This window comes from Macrobrachium rosenbergii, chromosome 23 (genome assembly GCF_040412425.1).
Source record: "Macrobrachium rosenbergii isolate ZJJX-2024 chromosome 23, ASM4041242v1, whole genome shotgun sequence".
NCBI classification, from domain to species: domain Eukaryota; kingdom Metazoa; phylum Arthropoda; class Malacostraca; order Decapoda; family Palaemonidae; genus Macrobrachium; species Macrobrachium rosenbergii.
Window position 1 is genome coordinate 34,035,278 of NC_089763.1, and position 15,000 is coordinate 34,050,277.

The 15,000-nt window shown below is 38.6% G+C and overlaps 1 protein-coding gene across 1 annotated transcript in view; it reads right to left on the minus strand.

Annotated features, from left to right (window-relative positions):
- Positions 1-15,000, minus strand: part of LOC136851466 (uncharacterized) — a 188,011-nt gene that overhangs the window by 81,861 nt on the left and 91,150 nt on the right. Inside the window, 1 exon segment of the mRNA XM_067125570.1 lies at positions 12,230-12,411. Coding sequence (XP_066981671.1) covers positions 12,230-12,411 — 182 coding nt within the window.

The following is a 15,000-nucleotide window of genomic DNA, read 5'->3' on the forward strand; positions in this document are numbered from 1 at the left end:
GAATCGAAAAAATCCAGACCACAAAATCGAAAGGCCACCGGCATTTGTTGCCTTCCAAGGACGCCTCAAGGCAATAAATAAAGAGAAGGGGGTGAGCGTAACGTTGGTACCATCCCCCCCACCCCTTTTATACCTCCCCTACTCCCCCTCCCCCCTCCTCCTCCTTACCCTTCCCCCACCTCCCTTGTAAAAGAACCAAAGCGTTCAGATGGCTTCATACGAGCACATTTCCATGCCTTTTTCTTTTTTTTTTTAGAAAGTAGATTTCTGTCCAATTTGGCGATATTCTAATCAATTTGTATCTTTACATAACGTAAACCTGTAGGTGCAAATGCTTCCCGAATTGTTTCTAGCGATCAGAAACAACAGGAGATTCAATTCTGCTTCCAATAATAGCTACTTAGTTGTCGAGTCTGGCAGCAAGATGGCAGAAGATGCAGCAGAATGTATCTCGTTAAAGACCACTGCCACTGAAGCTTGAGCTGCAACGTAGCAGAAGGAGCTCCTACAGGTCAAAAGAGCGAGAACGTGACTATAAACAACTCTTAGGAGTCTGATATGAGCCTCAGTAGGTCACAGAGTACATAAGACTTACATAGCGTGTAGCTAGCAGCAGGTCTTAGGAATCTCAGCTGCAACAGATCACTGCGAGTTCCCAGTGGATAAAGGGAGTGAGACACTGACTTGTAGCAGACATTAGGAGTCTGATATGAGCCTAAATGGGTCCCACTGAGCTCCGAGAGACCAAAGGAAGAAGACAATGTCCAACAGCAGACCTTAGACGCCTCGTGTGAGCTGCAACAGTATCTGATATTAACTACAATGGGTTAGAGAGAGAGAGAGAGAGAGAGAGAGAGAGAGAGAGAGAGAAGGACGTCTCTTCTACACCCTGTCTATTGTGGTGGGTCTTTGAACGGAAAGAGACCAACGACCCGCAGGAATACAAAAGAAAAAGAAAAGGGGAAAAAAAAATGATGGAGTAAAAGTCCTGTACTGTGACGGAGTGTGGGATAGGGGCCTGGAGATGACAACGGCTCAACCGAGAAATTAAGGCGGGGGTGGAGGAGGAGAAGGGGGAAGGGAAGGCTGAGGGGGGAGGGGGAAACAGAGTGAGGATAAGTGAGGAGTGTCTCTGTCGAGTAGTCATGGATCCGTTTTGTGCCGCCAGTTAATGGAATTCGGTCAGTCAGTCATGCACTGAGCGCTTCCATGCGACTGTGGACTGACTGTCAAGGGTTTAGGAGCTTTCGTGGGTTACGCATCGCCTCTGTTGTTTATCTGTTTATTTGTTTATTTACTTATTTTTGGAAAGTGCAGACTTTAACAAGGAGAAAACCAATGAGTGACAATTTGTCTTCCCTGGGCCACATCCTAATTGGCGTTGCTTTCACTACATTTCTTGTTCTTTGTGACTTTCTGTCTATTGATTTTTTTTTTCCAAATAACTTGCACGTATCTTTAAAACAATATTATCACTGTTAAATCTTAATCATCTCCTTTCCTTCCTTCTCTTCGTCTTCATAAACATCATCATCATCATCATGATCAGTGACCAATTTTATACTTGCTATAAAAGTGAAGCAAATGACAGATTAACCACCACCCAGCTGGTTGCACTAAAAAAAAAGAAGACGCTGTGTCTCTATGGTACAGCTCTCGGCTCATGTTTACTAATAGATCAACGGACCCACCAATCTACCAAGGTATAAATGGGTGTCTGTGCCTGCTGGGGTCAGGAAAAAGGGCTAGGGGCTAGCAACTTCACTCCTATACAGTGTTATTGAGAAACCATAATGTTATATGTTGTGTATGTGTGTATGTATATATATATATACATAATATATTTATATTTATAAATATATATATATGAATATATATGTATATGTAAATGATTGTGTAGTATGTATGTATGTATGAGAATCTTCTGGAAAAGGGATTCATCCTTGATACAGCCGTCAAAATATGAGCTATGCATTTGGCTCTTGTTACTGTGAAGGGATACTTCCTATTGCTGAAAACAGAATACTCGCTTGCCATAGTTTCTCTTGTGGAAACGAACATTGCCGACGACTTAAAATGAGAGCCCCTTTTGAAAAATCAGTTGGTTAAAACTGGATTTCATTTAATGGTCTCGCATTTAATCGAGGAATGATGCGAACATTGAAACCACGTCCTTCCCTTGAGCTAAATCTACTTAATTAAACCTTTCGTTAAACAAGTAAAAAATGCGACGAAGTTTCTTCGGCGCAATCGAGTTTTCTGTGCAGACGCTACAGCGTATAATCAAGACCACCGAAAATAGATCTGTCTTTCGGTGGTCTCGGTATAATGCCGTATGAGCCGCGGTCAATGAAACTTTAACCACGGCCAGGTGGTGGCCTATCTTACATCGTTGCCAGAGGCACGATTATGCTAAATTTAGCCTTAAATAAAATAAAAACGACCGAGGCAAGAGGGTTGCAATTTGGTATGTTTGATGATTGGAGGGTGGATGATCAACATACCAATTTGCAGCCCTCTAGCCTCAGCATTTTTTAAGATCTGAGGGCGGACAGAAAAAAGTGCGGACGGACAGAGAAAGTCGGCACAATAGTTTTCTTTTACAGAAAACTAAAAGTGTTTTTTTAATTTAAATTTTAACGTTTTTTTTATTTTTCTGTCGATTACAAAATAAAAAGTTAGTGGATAAAAGCCACGCCTTATTGTCTCTCGGCCTTGGTTGGTAGGTGCAGTTCCAGAGGTCTACACCAGGTCTTTTTTACTCCTCTTGAACACCTTCCCCCACTTACGGCCTTCAGGTGAGATTCCATGATGGCATAAGGCCAACTTAATCGAAACCATACATCATCCAAGCGCTCGCCACTTTTCCTTCGTGCTTGACCTGCTACAATAGTCTGCTTTGTGTGTCTCCGGATGTGACAGACTCTCTCTCTCTCTCTCTCTCTCTCTCTCTCTCTCTCTCTCTCTCTCTCTCTCTCACACACACACACGAAGTTACAACAGAGGAGCTCAAAAGAGAGACGAAGCTTTTGGCAAACAGCCCTGAAAGCAAATTCAAGGTCATGGAGGAGGAAGCTTCAGGTTACTTACTAGAGAGAGAGAGAGAGAGAGAGAGAGAGAGAGAGAGAGAGAGAGAGAGAGAGAGAGAGAGAGAGAGAGAGAGAATTTAAGGCCACTAATTTTCGAAGCCCTCGAGAGGATGAGGAAGAGAGAAAGGAAGAGCAAGAGATATTTTGTCCTCATGAAGGGAAGCTCTCTCTCTCTCTCTCTCTCTCTCTCTCTCTCTCTCTCTCTCTCTGGATTTGATTGCTGCCAAGTGCTTTCGCCCCGACAATCCTTTTCCGGCTCTTCGTCCATTTGTTCATTCAAGACCAGTTCCCTTTCATTCACCTGTCAATCACGCTCTCCTGAGCTGCCTAAAACTGGTGGGACCTAGCGTTCTCCGGAGTAACATCACGATAAAGTGGAAAGCACTGACTGATTGATTTATGACTACTGAACCTGGCGTCACGACACCAAAGCGGAGAGCAGTAATGGGAACTACAGCCAAGACCCTTCCTTTAGAATCTGACTACAGCTACAGCTGAAAAAAAAGCTAAATGAAACCCACTAAATCGATCCAGGAAATTGGATTCGTAGGTTTATCTTTGCACAACCTGATGTTGTTCGGTGATATCTGATACACACACGTTTACGCCAGGCCAGTTTGCGCGTTCTCGTAGCCTTGAAGGCTAAGTCAGCCAAAAGACAGGAAATTTTGCGTATGGATTCGGAAGCATTTATATATATATATATATATATATATATATATATATATATATATATATATATATATATATATATATATATATTGAAGTCATATATATAGAAACGAGTTTCATATAAATATATATATATATATATATATATATATATATATATATATATATATATATATATATATAGTATATATATATATATATATATATATATATATATATATATATATATATATATTACATATATATATATATGTACCCAAATAAACAAATATATATAAAAACGCTAAATAGAACGCAAGATTTAACAACAGTAAAAGTCAGGTGAACTAAGCCAAAGGTGCGGATTGCCTTACAGTCACGTGGTCAAGTCTGTCTCGAATTGAAATTTTTATCAGTTTCGGAAACAGTATTTTTACGGTCGCCATCTTTTTAACACTTCATCAGCTGTCACTTCAGATTACGGGTTATATGAAATTCAACCTCTAGTGCCGTTCTGTGGCCCGCATCAGACGAGGGACAGAAGTGAAAACGAGAGAGATTAGCAGCAGGAAAAGTAATATATTTCTCTCTCTCTCTCTCTCTCTCTCTCTCTCTCTCTCTCTCTCTCTCTCTCTCGTCTAGCGCCGCTCCTCAGAAAGAAAAGGTCGAGACAGGGAACAAACTGGTTGTAACCGCCCGGTGGAAAAGAAATGGGACTTTTATCAGGTCATGGCCCACTGACCTCTTCTTGCTGTCGTGGTATCGATCACCCACTGTTAAAGACGTTTATTTTTTTTAGTTTTAGTTTTTTCTTCTAAATTGTTCTTCGTTAGTTTTTTTTTTCTTTTGTTAAGCGTGACGACGAACTTCGTGGAACGATCTGATTCATGGGTTTTTTAGTTTTCTGAAAAGAAAACTATTGTGCTGGCTTTGTCTGTCCGTCCGCACTTTTTCTGTCCGCCCTCAGATCTTAAAAACCACTGAGGCTAGAGGGCTGCAAATTGGTATGTTGATCATCCACCTTCCAATCATCAAACATACCAAATTGCAGCCCTGTAACCTCAGTAGTTTTTATTTTATTTAAGGTTAAAGTTAGCCATACTCGTGCTTCTGGCAACGATATAGGACAGGCCACCACGGCCGGCTGAGAGTTTCATGGGCCGCGGCTCATACAGCATTATACCGAGACCACCGAAAGATAGATCTATTTTCGGTGGCCTTGATTATACGCTGTTCAGAAAACTAGACTGCGCCGAAGAAACTGAGGCACATTTTTTACTTTTTTTTTTTTTAACCTTGTTGAAACTGGAAAATGTTAAGTAAAATATATAATGGTTCGCTCCTTCCTGAAAATGAACGCCGAATAAAAATCTAATTTCTTTATGATTTTGACTCGCCTTTCAAGTGCAAATGAACGCTAATAAAAAACCTATTATTTTCAGGAAAAATGAACGAAGCCACCTGATAAAGGCTCTTATTTTCCAGTATCTTTCGCCTTTGTTCTGATCTTTGCTGCCAGGGAACGACTAATTTCAGACATTTTATACTTTCTTCGACAGGAAGGGGAACTCTGACTTACTTTCCCTATCCCGAACCCCGAGAAGACGTGAAAGGTCGCAAATCCTTATTCCTGACAAAAGAAAGTCGTCCATCTTGACATACCAAACGCAAGAAAACTTCGATTTCATTATTTCTTTCTGTATAAACAAGATATGAGAAAGACAGGCGTCTTCCACCCTTTCAATTTTAACACGTTCTAAGTCCAAAGGCGCATGGAATTCAGTGCCCATATGTCGTCAAGGCTCGAAAACAATGAGGATAAGGAAAGGGAATGGAAAAGAGCGGGGTTCAAGCCCGGATAAAGGAGGGGAAGATAGAGCGTGAGAATGTAGCTAAAATCAAACGTCATTGAAACTTCCACCAAACTCAGTGGTCTAGTGTAAAGTTAAGTATACCTTGGTTTAACCAGACCACTGAGCTGAATAACATCTCTCCTAGGGCTGGCCCGAAGAATTCGACTTATTTTATGTGGCTAAGAACCAACTGGTTACCTAGCAACGGGACCTACAGCTTATTGTGGAATCCGAACCACATTATACCGAGAAATGAATCTCTATCACCAGAAATAAATTCCTCTAATTCTTCATTGGCCGGCCAGAGACTCGAACTCGGGACTAGCAGAGTGCTAGCCGAGAACTCTACCGACTCGTCCAACGAAGAACTTATAGGAGTAGAGAAAGCGTAAGAGTAATGATCCCGAGTACCTAAAATCAAACGTCATTGAAACTTGCACCGAACTTATTGGTCTGGTGTAAGTGACGGTACTTCATCATGAGGATGAAGTGAATAAGCACACGACGAGAACTGGTCTTTCTCTTATTGTTTATCCCCCCTCGAAATGATTTAAACTCAAGGGCATAAATATGCCTCTTTTTTTTTTATTTAATCTTACAGCATTTCCCAACAGATATTTCAACATGCTTCAATGCATTTAAAATTTGATGCCAGCATTGAACGATGGTAATTCCTGACTCACGCCCACGGTGCCCTGTGAATCATATCCTAAACCAGTCATTCCTGAGCACTTACTTCACAGGGCAGGTTTGTCTGTAAATGTCTGAAGCAGCAGAAAGGGTCTGACCTCCTTCCACTAAACGTTGCAAAGTGTTTGAAGCACAAAGCAGACTCATGCTTCGTTCCCTTTACAAATATCTGGAGCACAAGAAACGGGTCGACTTTGTTTGTAAGTGCTTGAAGCCCACGAAAGGGACATGACTTTATTTGAATTCTAGGACTGAAGTACAAGGAACGGACTGAACTCATTTCAGCTCTGTTCCAAAAACAAAATTAGAGTTGACTTCGATTCAATTCTTGCAGTTTGAAGCAAAGAAATAACTTTCAGGCGAAAAATAATCCCTTCTTTTCCGGGCTAAGTTTGGAGGTCACGTGAAAAGTTAATCATTTCTTCTCTTTTCTTATTTTAATTGATTAAAACATGTTTCATTTGTTGCCAAGAAACATGTGAGTCTTTCATTCAACATCTTTCTCTTTTTGTTGGATAATGGCACAAAAACAATTTACGACTTCTAAATTTTTCTGGAAATTCATTCAAAATCGTGAAAAGGTTACGCAAGATGTGCCGTCCCAGAAACCTCATCACTTCAACCAGAAAGAAACATGGAATTTCATCTAAAGAAACAATTTCGTTCTTAAGAAAATAAGAAATATTTCATTCAAAAGAACTATTTAAAGAAACATGTTTCATTCTAAAGAAACATGATACATTCTTAAGATACATGTATCATTCTAAAGAAACATGTTTCATTCTGAAGAAAAACACGTTTCATTGTAAATAAACATTTTTCATTCTAAAGATACGTTTCATTCTCAAGAAACATGTTTCATTCTAAAGTTTCATTGTAAAGAAACATTTTTCATTCTAAAGATAAGTTTCACTCTTAAGAAACATGTTTCATTCTAAAGCCACATGTCTCATTCCAAAGAAACATGTTTCACTCTAAAGAAACATGTTTCACTCTTAAGAAACTTCCCGCGGCCCAGCTGCTTACCCTACCGCATCCGCCATGACAAGATATCGATCAATTTTTGGTTGAACATTGTCTTCAATGATAGATTTCTTTCGCCGCGTTCTTGGACCGCGAGGGCCGTCTCCTGTTTCAGGTCACACATTGTAACACACACACACACACACACACACACGCACGCACAGACACAGACACAGACACAGACACACACACACACATATATATATATATATATATATATATATATATATATATATATATATATATATATATATATGTACATCCTAAGTAAAAGCAATAGGACAGTTCTCTTATGCCCTGATCCAAGAAAAAAGTGAGAGAGAGAGAGAGAGAGAGAGAGAGAGAGAGAGAGAGAGAGAGAGAGAGAGAGAGAGAGAGAGAGAGAGAGAAATTCAACTTTCAATAAATTTATTTCGAATAGGATATGGTAGGGTTCTCATTATACACGAAAAAAACATTTTATAAATTGTTGTTTTTTATGCGCTGACAATTTCTGTTTTTCCGATGATAGCTTTTGAAAGATTTTATGATCATTTATTATTTACTATTATTAATTCCATCCAAGTCTATCGCTTAGGAATTGATGAAACCATTACACTTATTATTCCTTATATCTACAGCTTATTATTTAAGATTCTTAATATTAATTTTATCATACTCTTAAAATAACAAGTGAAGATTGCGCCGAAGTTTCTTCGGCGCAACGAGTTTTCTGTACAGCCGCTACAGCGTATAATCAAGGCCACCGAAAGTAGATATCTATCGGTGGTCTCGGTATAATACTGTATGAGCCGCGGCCCATGAAACTCTCAGCCGGCTATGGTGGCCTGTGTTGTTACGTTGCCAGAAGCAGGATTATGGCTAACTTTAACCTTAAACAAAATAAAAACTACTGAGGCTAGAGGGCTGCAATGTGGTAAGTTTGATGATTGGAGGGTGGATGATCGACATAAGAATTTGCAGCCCTCTAGCCTCAGTGGTTTTTAAGACCTGAGGGCGGACAGAAAAACTGCGGACAGAATAAAGTGCGGACGGACAGACAAAGCCGGCGCAATAGTTTTCTTTTACAGAAAACTAAAAATAAAATCATTTGAAAAATAAAATTATAAAAATTCTAAAAAAAGAAAAAAAAAGTCAAAAGCGACAAAAATCTTGTCGTCCTGGACAACCCAATAGCTAGGTCATTGTCGGATGCCTTCAACTACCATGGAAATGAGAGATGACCTAGCCCGGGGATACGGATGACCTGTTATGCCTTTGGCCACGCATGAATAACGACCTTATGGTATCATGCTTGACCAGCCAGCTGCTTAAATTGGTCAGTGAGGCCAGAGAAAGGTGAGCTAGAAATCCGTATGGAAAATTCTTTTTAATAATAATAATAATAATAATAATAATAATAATAATAATAATAATAATAATAATCTATGGCCATTTCTTAACCAGGACACACTTCTCTGGTGAGTCGAACCCACGCATGTCAGATTAGGGTGAAGTTGCCGTAACTGATAATAATAATAATAATAATAATAATAATAATAATAATAATAATAATAATAATAATAATAATAATAATAAACGAAAAACATATAACTAATGATCCCAATAACAAACCAGTATAAAATGCGCCGAAGAATCGAGTTTTCTGTACAATCGCTGCAGAGTATAATGAAGGCCACCAGAAATAGATCTATCTTTCGGTGGTCTCGGTATAATGCTATATGAGCCGCGGCCCATGAAACTTTAACCACCGCCCGGTGGTGGCCTGGCCTAAGTCGTTGCCAGACGCACGGTCATGGCTAACTTTAACCGTAAATAAAATAAAAACTATTGAGGCTAGATGGCTGCAATTTGGTATGTTTGATGATTGGAGGGTGGATGATCAACATACTACTTTGCAGCCTTCTAGCCTCAGTTGTTTTTAAGATCTGAGGGCGGACAGAAAAAAGTGCGGACAGAATAAAGTGCGGACGGACAGACAAAGCTGGCACAATAGTTTTCTTTTACAGAAAATTAAAACTACAACAACGGTGAAAACTACAACAATACCGGTGAAAAAATAAACAACAGCAATAACACCAAAAACAATAACAGTAACAACAATTACAATCGGAATGAGAAAAAAAAATTAAAAACAGTAACGGTGATAAAACATAAACAACAGTAACAACACCAAAAAACAATATCAGTAACAACCATTACAATCTAAACAAATACGAGGAAAACAGCTATCATCCTCAACGTCCAAGTCTTTTCTCCAAATTAACTGGCATAAAAATTCTTGCTCTGCATAAGGTCGAGAAGGAACAGATTATCTTTCATTCAAGAATCCTCAGCACAATTCCTTTCAATTTGTTTGGTTCCTTGTCCTTGGCTTTTATTATTCTTTTTCCTTTTTTTTTTGTGTGTGTGTTTTCCGGTACTGACTGACTTGCATATTCAAAGTAATTGACAGGAGCAGGAAGCGGATTATTATGCTGCGGTAACAATAACCCTAATGCCATTTATGTGTATATCTGGTACGTACTTACACTTACACAAATATACATAATATAAATATATATATATATATATATATATATATATATATATATATATATATATATATATATATATATATATGTATATGTATATATATATGTGTGTGTGTATGCATGTCAACAGATCATTATTATAGTTATATATATATACATATATATATATATATATATAATATATATATTATTTATATATATATATATATATACATATATATATTTATATATATATATATATTTATATATATATATATATATATATATATAAAATATAGGATCCTTATAGTTATATATATATATATATATATATATATATATATATATATATATATATATATATATATATATATATATACAACTACCATAAGGATCTGCTGACCTAACTAACTTCCCGATTGTTACTCAGGAGGAGAGCACAGGGCACCAGCAGCTTCATCCCAGAAAACCTAATGAAAATAGGGAGGCTATCACTTCCCAAAGCCACGTCCACCCCCTCCAACCCCCTCTTAGAAAGGACCGAAACCTCCTCCTTGAAGGATCAGGAGAAGGAGTTGTCAGTGCCACCCAATCCTTCGAGATGACGGTGCCCAAAATTACATCCTGTTATGGCGGCCGCCGCTCGGTCATGGCTCCCAAGCGTCCTACCCGCGGGCTGGGTACATAAATCTTCCGCGTCTAATGAAAGGCTTCGCAGTGACCTGGTGGGAGATTCTGAAATCGAAACTGACCCACGAGACAGGAAAGCCTCCGGTGGTGGGGAGTCTCTGGAAGCTGATTTCGATTCGACAGATCACGAGAGGAATATAGCTGTGGCCTTTGGCTTAAAAGCATCATGGTCAGTGGAATTCTAGAAGATTTTGAAACTTAAACTTTCTCCCTTTGATACTTAAAAGTATCATGGTCAGTGATACTCTAAAAAGATTTTGAAGCTTATGCTGTACCCCTGCCCAAACCCACCACAAACCCCAGTCCCTCCGAAAAAAAAAAAGTGATTCTGAGACAGGATTATCAGTTGTCTTTGATTTGGCAAGTTGCGACAGAAATAAGACTCTGACTTTGACAAAGGCTTATAGGCTAAGGCATTTGTAATAAAAGCTGCATGGCCAGTGCCTTGCTAAAGGATTCTGAAAGTGAAACTGAGCCACGACAGAGAGAGCTATCCAAAGGGAATCCGATCGCGTCGTCCGATTTTGTACTCCTAGAAAGTAACTAAGCAGTAGCCTGAGACTAATTACTTAGCAAAGTTATTTGGCTAATGACTTTGGCTCAACGCTTAATGACAGGAATAGAGCTGGGTAACAAGGATAGGTTATTTGCCCCTGGTTGAGTACCTTAACAAAAGTGAAAGGGCTTTTGCTTGACACCCAATCAAAGGAAGAGAATCGTTGTTTTTGACCTGATACCCGATGAAAGGCAAAGGATCGTTGTCTTTGACTTGATACCCAATGAAAGAAAAAGGATCGTTATCTTTGACTTGATAAAGACAGGAAGGAAAAGGTTTGTTATCTTTCACCTGAGAGGAAAACTGTCGCCGTCTTTGACTTGGCACCTAATGACAAGAAAGGGGCCGTTGTCTTTTACTTCACACCTAATGGAAGGAAAACTTTGACATGGCATCTTATGAAAAGACAGGGCCGTTGTCTTTGACCTCTTACCTAACGAAAGGAAAACTTTGACTTCACATCTAATGAAAGGAAAACTTTGACTTGATACCTAATAAAAGGAAAACTTTGTCTTGATATCTAATAAAAGGAAAACTTTGACTTGATACCTCATAAAAGGAAAACTTTGACTTGACACCTAATGAAAGGAAAACTTTGACTTGACACCTAATGAAAGAAAAGGGTTCTTTGTCTTTGACTTGACCCTAATGAAAGGAAAACTTTGTCTTTGACACCTAATGAAAAGAAAAGGGTCGTTGTCTATGACCTGACCCTCATGAAAAGAAAAGGGTCGTTGTTTTTTGCTTAACACTAAGCAAAGAAAAAGGGCCTTTGTCTTTGACTTGACCCTAATGAAAAGAAAAGGGTCGTTGTCTTTGACTTGACCCTAATGAAAAGAAAAGGGTCGTTGTCTTTGACTTGACCCTAATGAAAGAAAAAGGGCCTTTGTCTTTGACTTGACCTTAATGAAAGGAAAAGGACCTTTGTCTTTGACTTGACCCTAATGAAAGGAAAAGGGTAGTTGTGATTTACTTGACACTTTGAAAGAAAAAGGGTCGGTGTCTTTGACCTGACCCTAATGAAAGGAAAAGGGTAGTTGTCATTTACTTGACACTTTGAAAGAAAAAGGGTCGTTGTCTTTGACTTGACACCAAAAAAAAAAAAAATGAAAAGGGTCATTGTCTTTGCTTAAATAACCAACCAAAAGAAAAGCCTCGACTCACCACTCTGGAAAACGTGCGGCTCGACGACCTCGATCTGTTCCTTGACGATGACCACCGCCTCCTTCACGGCGGCTTGCACCTCCATGGGCGTGAGGTGCACTTCCAGCCCATTTCCATCTATCTCGCCCACCGCCCGGCGGCCCAGCGCCGATACCAAGAGGCTCCCGTACGTCAGGAGCAACCTGAAGGAGGAAGGAGGAGAGGGTGTTACATACATCAGATATATCTTCAGTTGTAGTAAATACATTCACACACGCTCGCACACATCTTCCGTCATAAAAAATATTTTCACATACACAAACACACGCAATACATACACATACATACACACGTATATATATATATATATACAGTATATATATATATATATATATATATATATATATATATATATATATATATATATATATATATATATATATATATATATATATATATATATATATATATATGTGTGTGTGTGTGTGTGTGTGTGTGTGTAGTTATACACTGCTTTCTCAATGGACCTTGATGAACAAGTACTTATTCACATCGTTATCAATATAGACACATTTTCTAAATAACCAGTCAAAAAGGGCATTAACCTGTAAATAAAATAACTGCACCCAAAAAATTATACGTGAAAAAAATGAGAGAAAAACATCCATGAGAAGAGGTGTGAAATATGTAGATATCAAAACTACGAAATTATAAAAAAAAAAAACAGATAAGTATAAATAACCAAAATGAAAAACTGAAAGCTCGGTGTAAAAAAATGTAGGTAATTAAAATGGTTCTCTACAGTAACAATGAAGCCTTTGAAACGTTCGAGAATTTACGAAAAACCTCTGAGACTTGGCAACAGAAGTTGGATGTTCCTTGAAGCAATTATTATGGACTTTTTAGGTTATCTGCTTCCGTTTCATCCTTATAAGCTAAAAACCTGGGCTATATCTGCATTAATTGATGTTTATCATCACTCCCATAGGTATATTAAAAAAAAGTAAAAAATGCGCCGGTTTCCTCGGCGCAATCGAGTTTTCTGTACAGCCTCTATAGGGTATAATCAAGGCCACCGAAAATAGATTTATCTTTCGGTGGTCTCGGTACAGTGCTGTATGAGCCGCGGCCCATGATACTTTAACCACGACCAGGTGATTGCCTATCCTATATCGTTGCCACAAGCACGATTATGGCTAACTTTAACCTTAAATAAAATTAAAACTACTGAGGATAGAGGGCTGAAATTTGGCATGGTTTGATGATTGGAGGGTGGATGATCAACATACCAATTTGCAGCCCTCTAGCCTCAGTAGTTTTTAAGATTTGAGGGTGGACAGAACAGTTTTCTTTTCGGAAAACTAAAAACAGTGACTGGCGTAATACTGCACTTTCAGCTATCTCACTGGGATTTCAGACGACATTACGAGATGAAACCTCCGGAGACCGTTCTCCGGGTCTCCTTATAATTACTTATTACTCAATGAACGCCCCCAGTCAACCGTTGAAATAACCCTCAGAGAAAGAACTGATCTTTAGCTAACCAAATAGAAAGTGAGAGAAACGGTGTAGCCGCCATGTTGGTACGCCTCTTCTGTCACCACATTGTTGGAGTAGCAGCAGGATTAGGGGGTGGTGGCGGAGAGGAAAGGGGGGGGGGTTAAGGGTAGGGGAAGGGAAGAGGTGGTGGAGAGGGGAGGGGGAGTGACGACCGCATGGTGTAATAAATAACATTCCCTTTCATTATAAGTTTCTTTTCTTCTTTTAATTTGTTTATTTTCTGCTCTTGTATTCCCTCACGTTTGTGTATTTGCCTGTGATTTTGTCCAATTTTTTTTTTATATAAGTTATTGATGGAATTCCACATAATTTTCTGGTGGAGTGGGCTATATCCGTGGGAAGGGCAGACACAATTTTGAAATGGATCCGTTCCCGAGTCTATAGTCCAGTTATAAGAAAGTAAAATAACAAATGTTAATATATAACTGTGAAAGCAGCAAGTGCTCATTATGGCATATTTTCTCAAGTTAATTGCAGACAATCACAACAACTTCTGAGGCACCAGACCTTGGCATAAATAACAAGAAAACACTCAGGGAATGCATACCTCCACTAATAAGCAAAGACCCTAAAAAAATAGATAAACAAATAAATTAGTTAATTAATTAATAAATCAATAATAATCTAGGCTCCACGTTTTTCAATTTTGATAAAATTTTCGTTCGGCGAAAGTCGATTTTCCCCACAGAGCTTTTTTTCAAAATTCTCTGATGGGTTCTGAAAAATTTCTGGATCCCTCTTCCAGTTCAGAACCATCTAAAATTTTATACAACTCTTCGGCTGAAATCCAATAAATATATTGCGAAATGTTTTATGGGTAGATAGACAGATAGACAGAGACACAGCCAGATACTTTGCTTTTTGACAGGCAAACCCAGACAGATATTTGATTTCTTGGTAGAAAGACAGACTGATCTTTGACTTTTCGATGGACAAAAACCAGACAGATATCTGACTTTTTGACAGACAAACCCAGACAGATATTTGATTTTTTGACAGAAAAACCCAGACAGATATTTGAATTTTTGACAGACAAACCCAGACAGATATTTGACAGACAAACCCAGGCAGACATTTGACTTTGTGACACACAGACCTAGGCAGATATTTGACTTTTTGACACACAAACGCAGGCAGATATTTGACTTTTTGACAGACAAACCCAGACAGATATTTGACTTTTTGACAGACTAACCCCAACAGATATTTGACTTTTTGACAGACTAACCCCG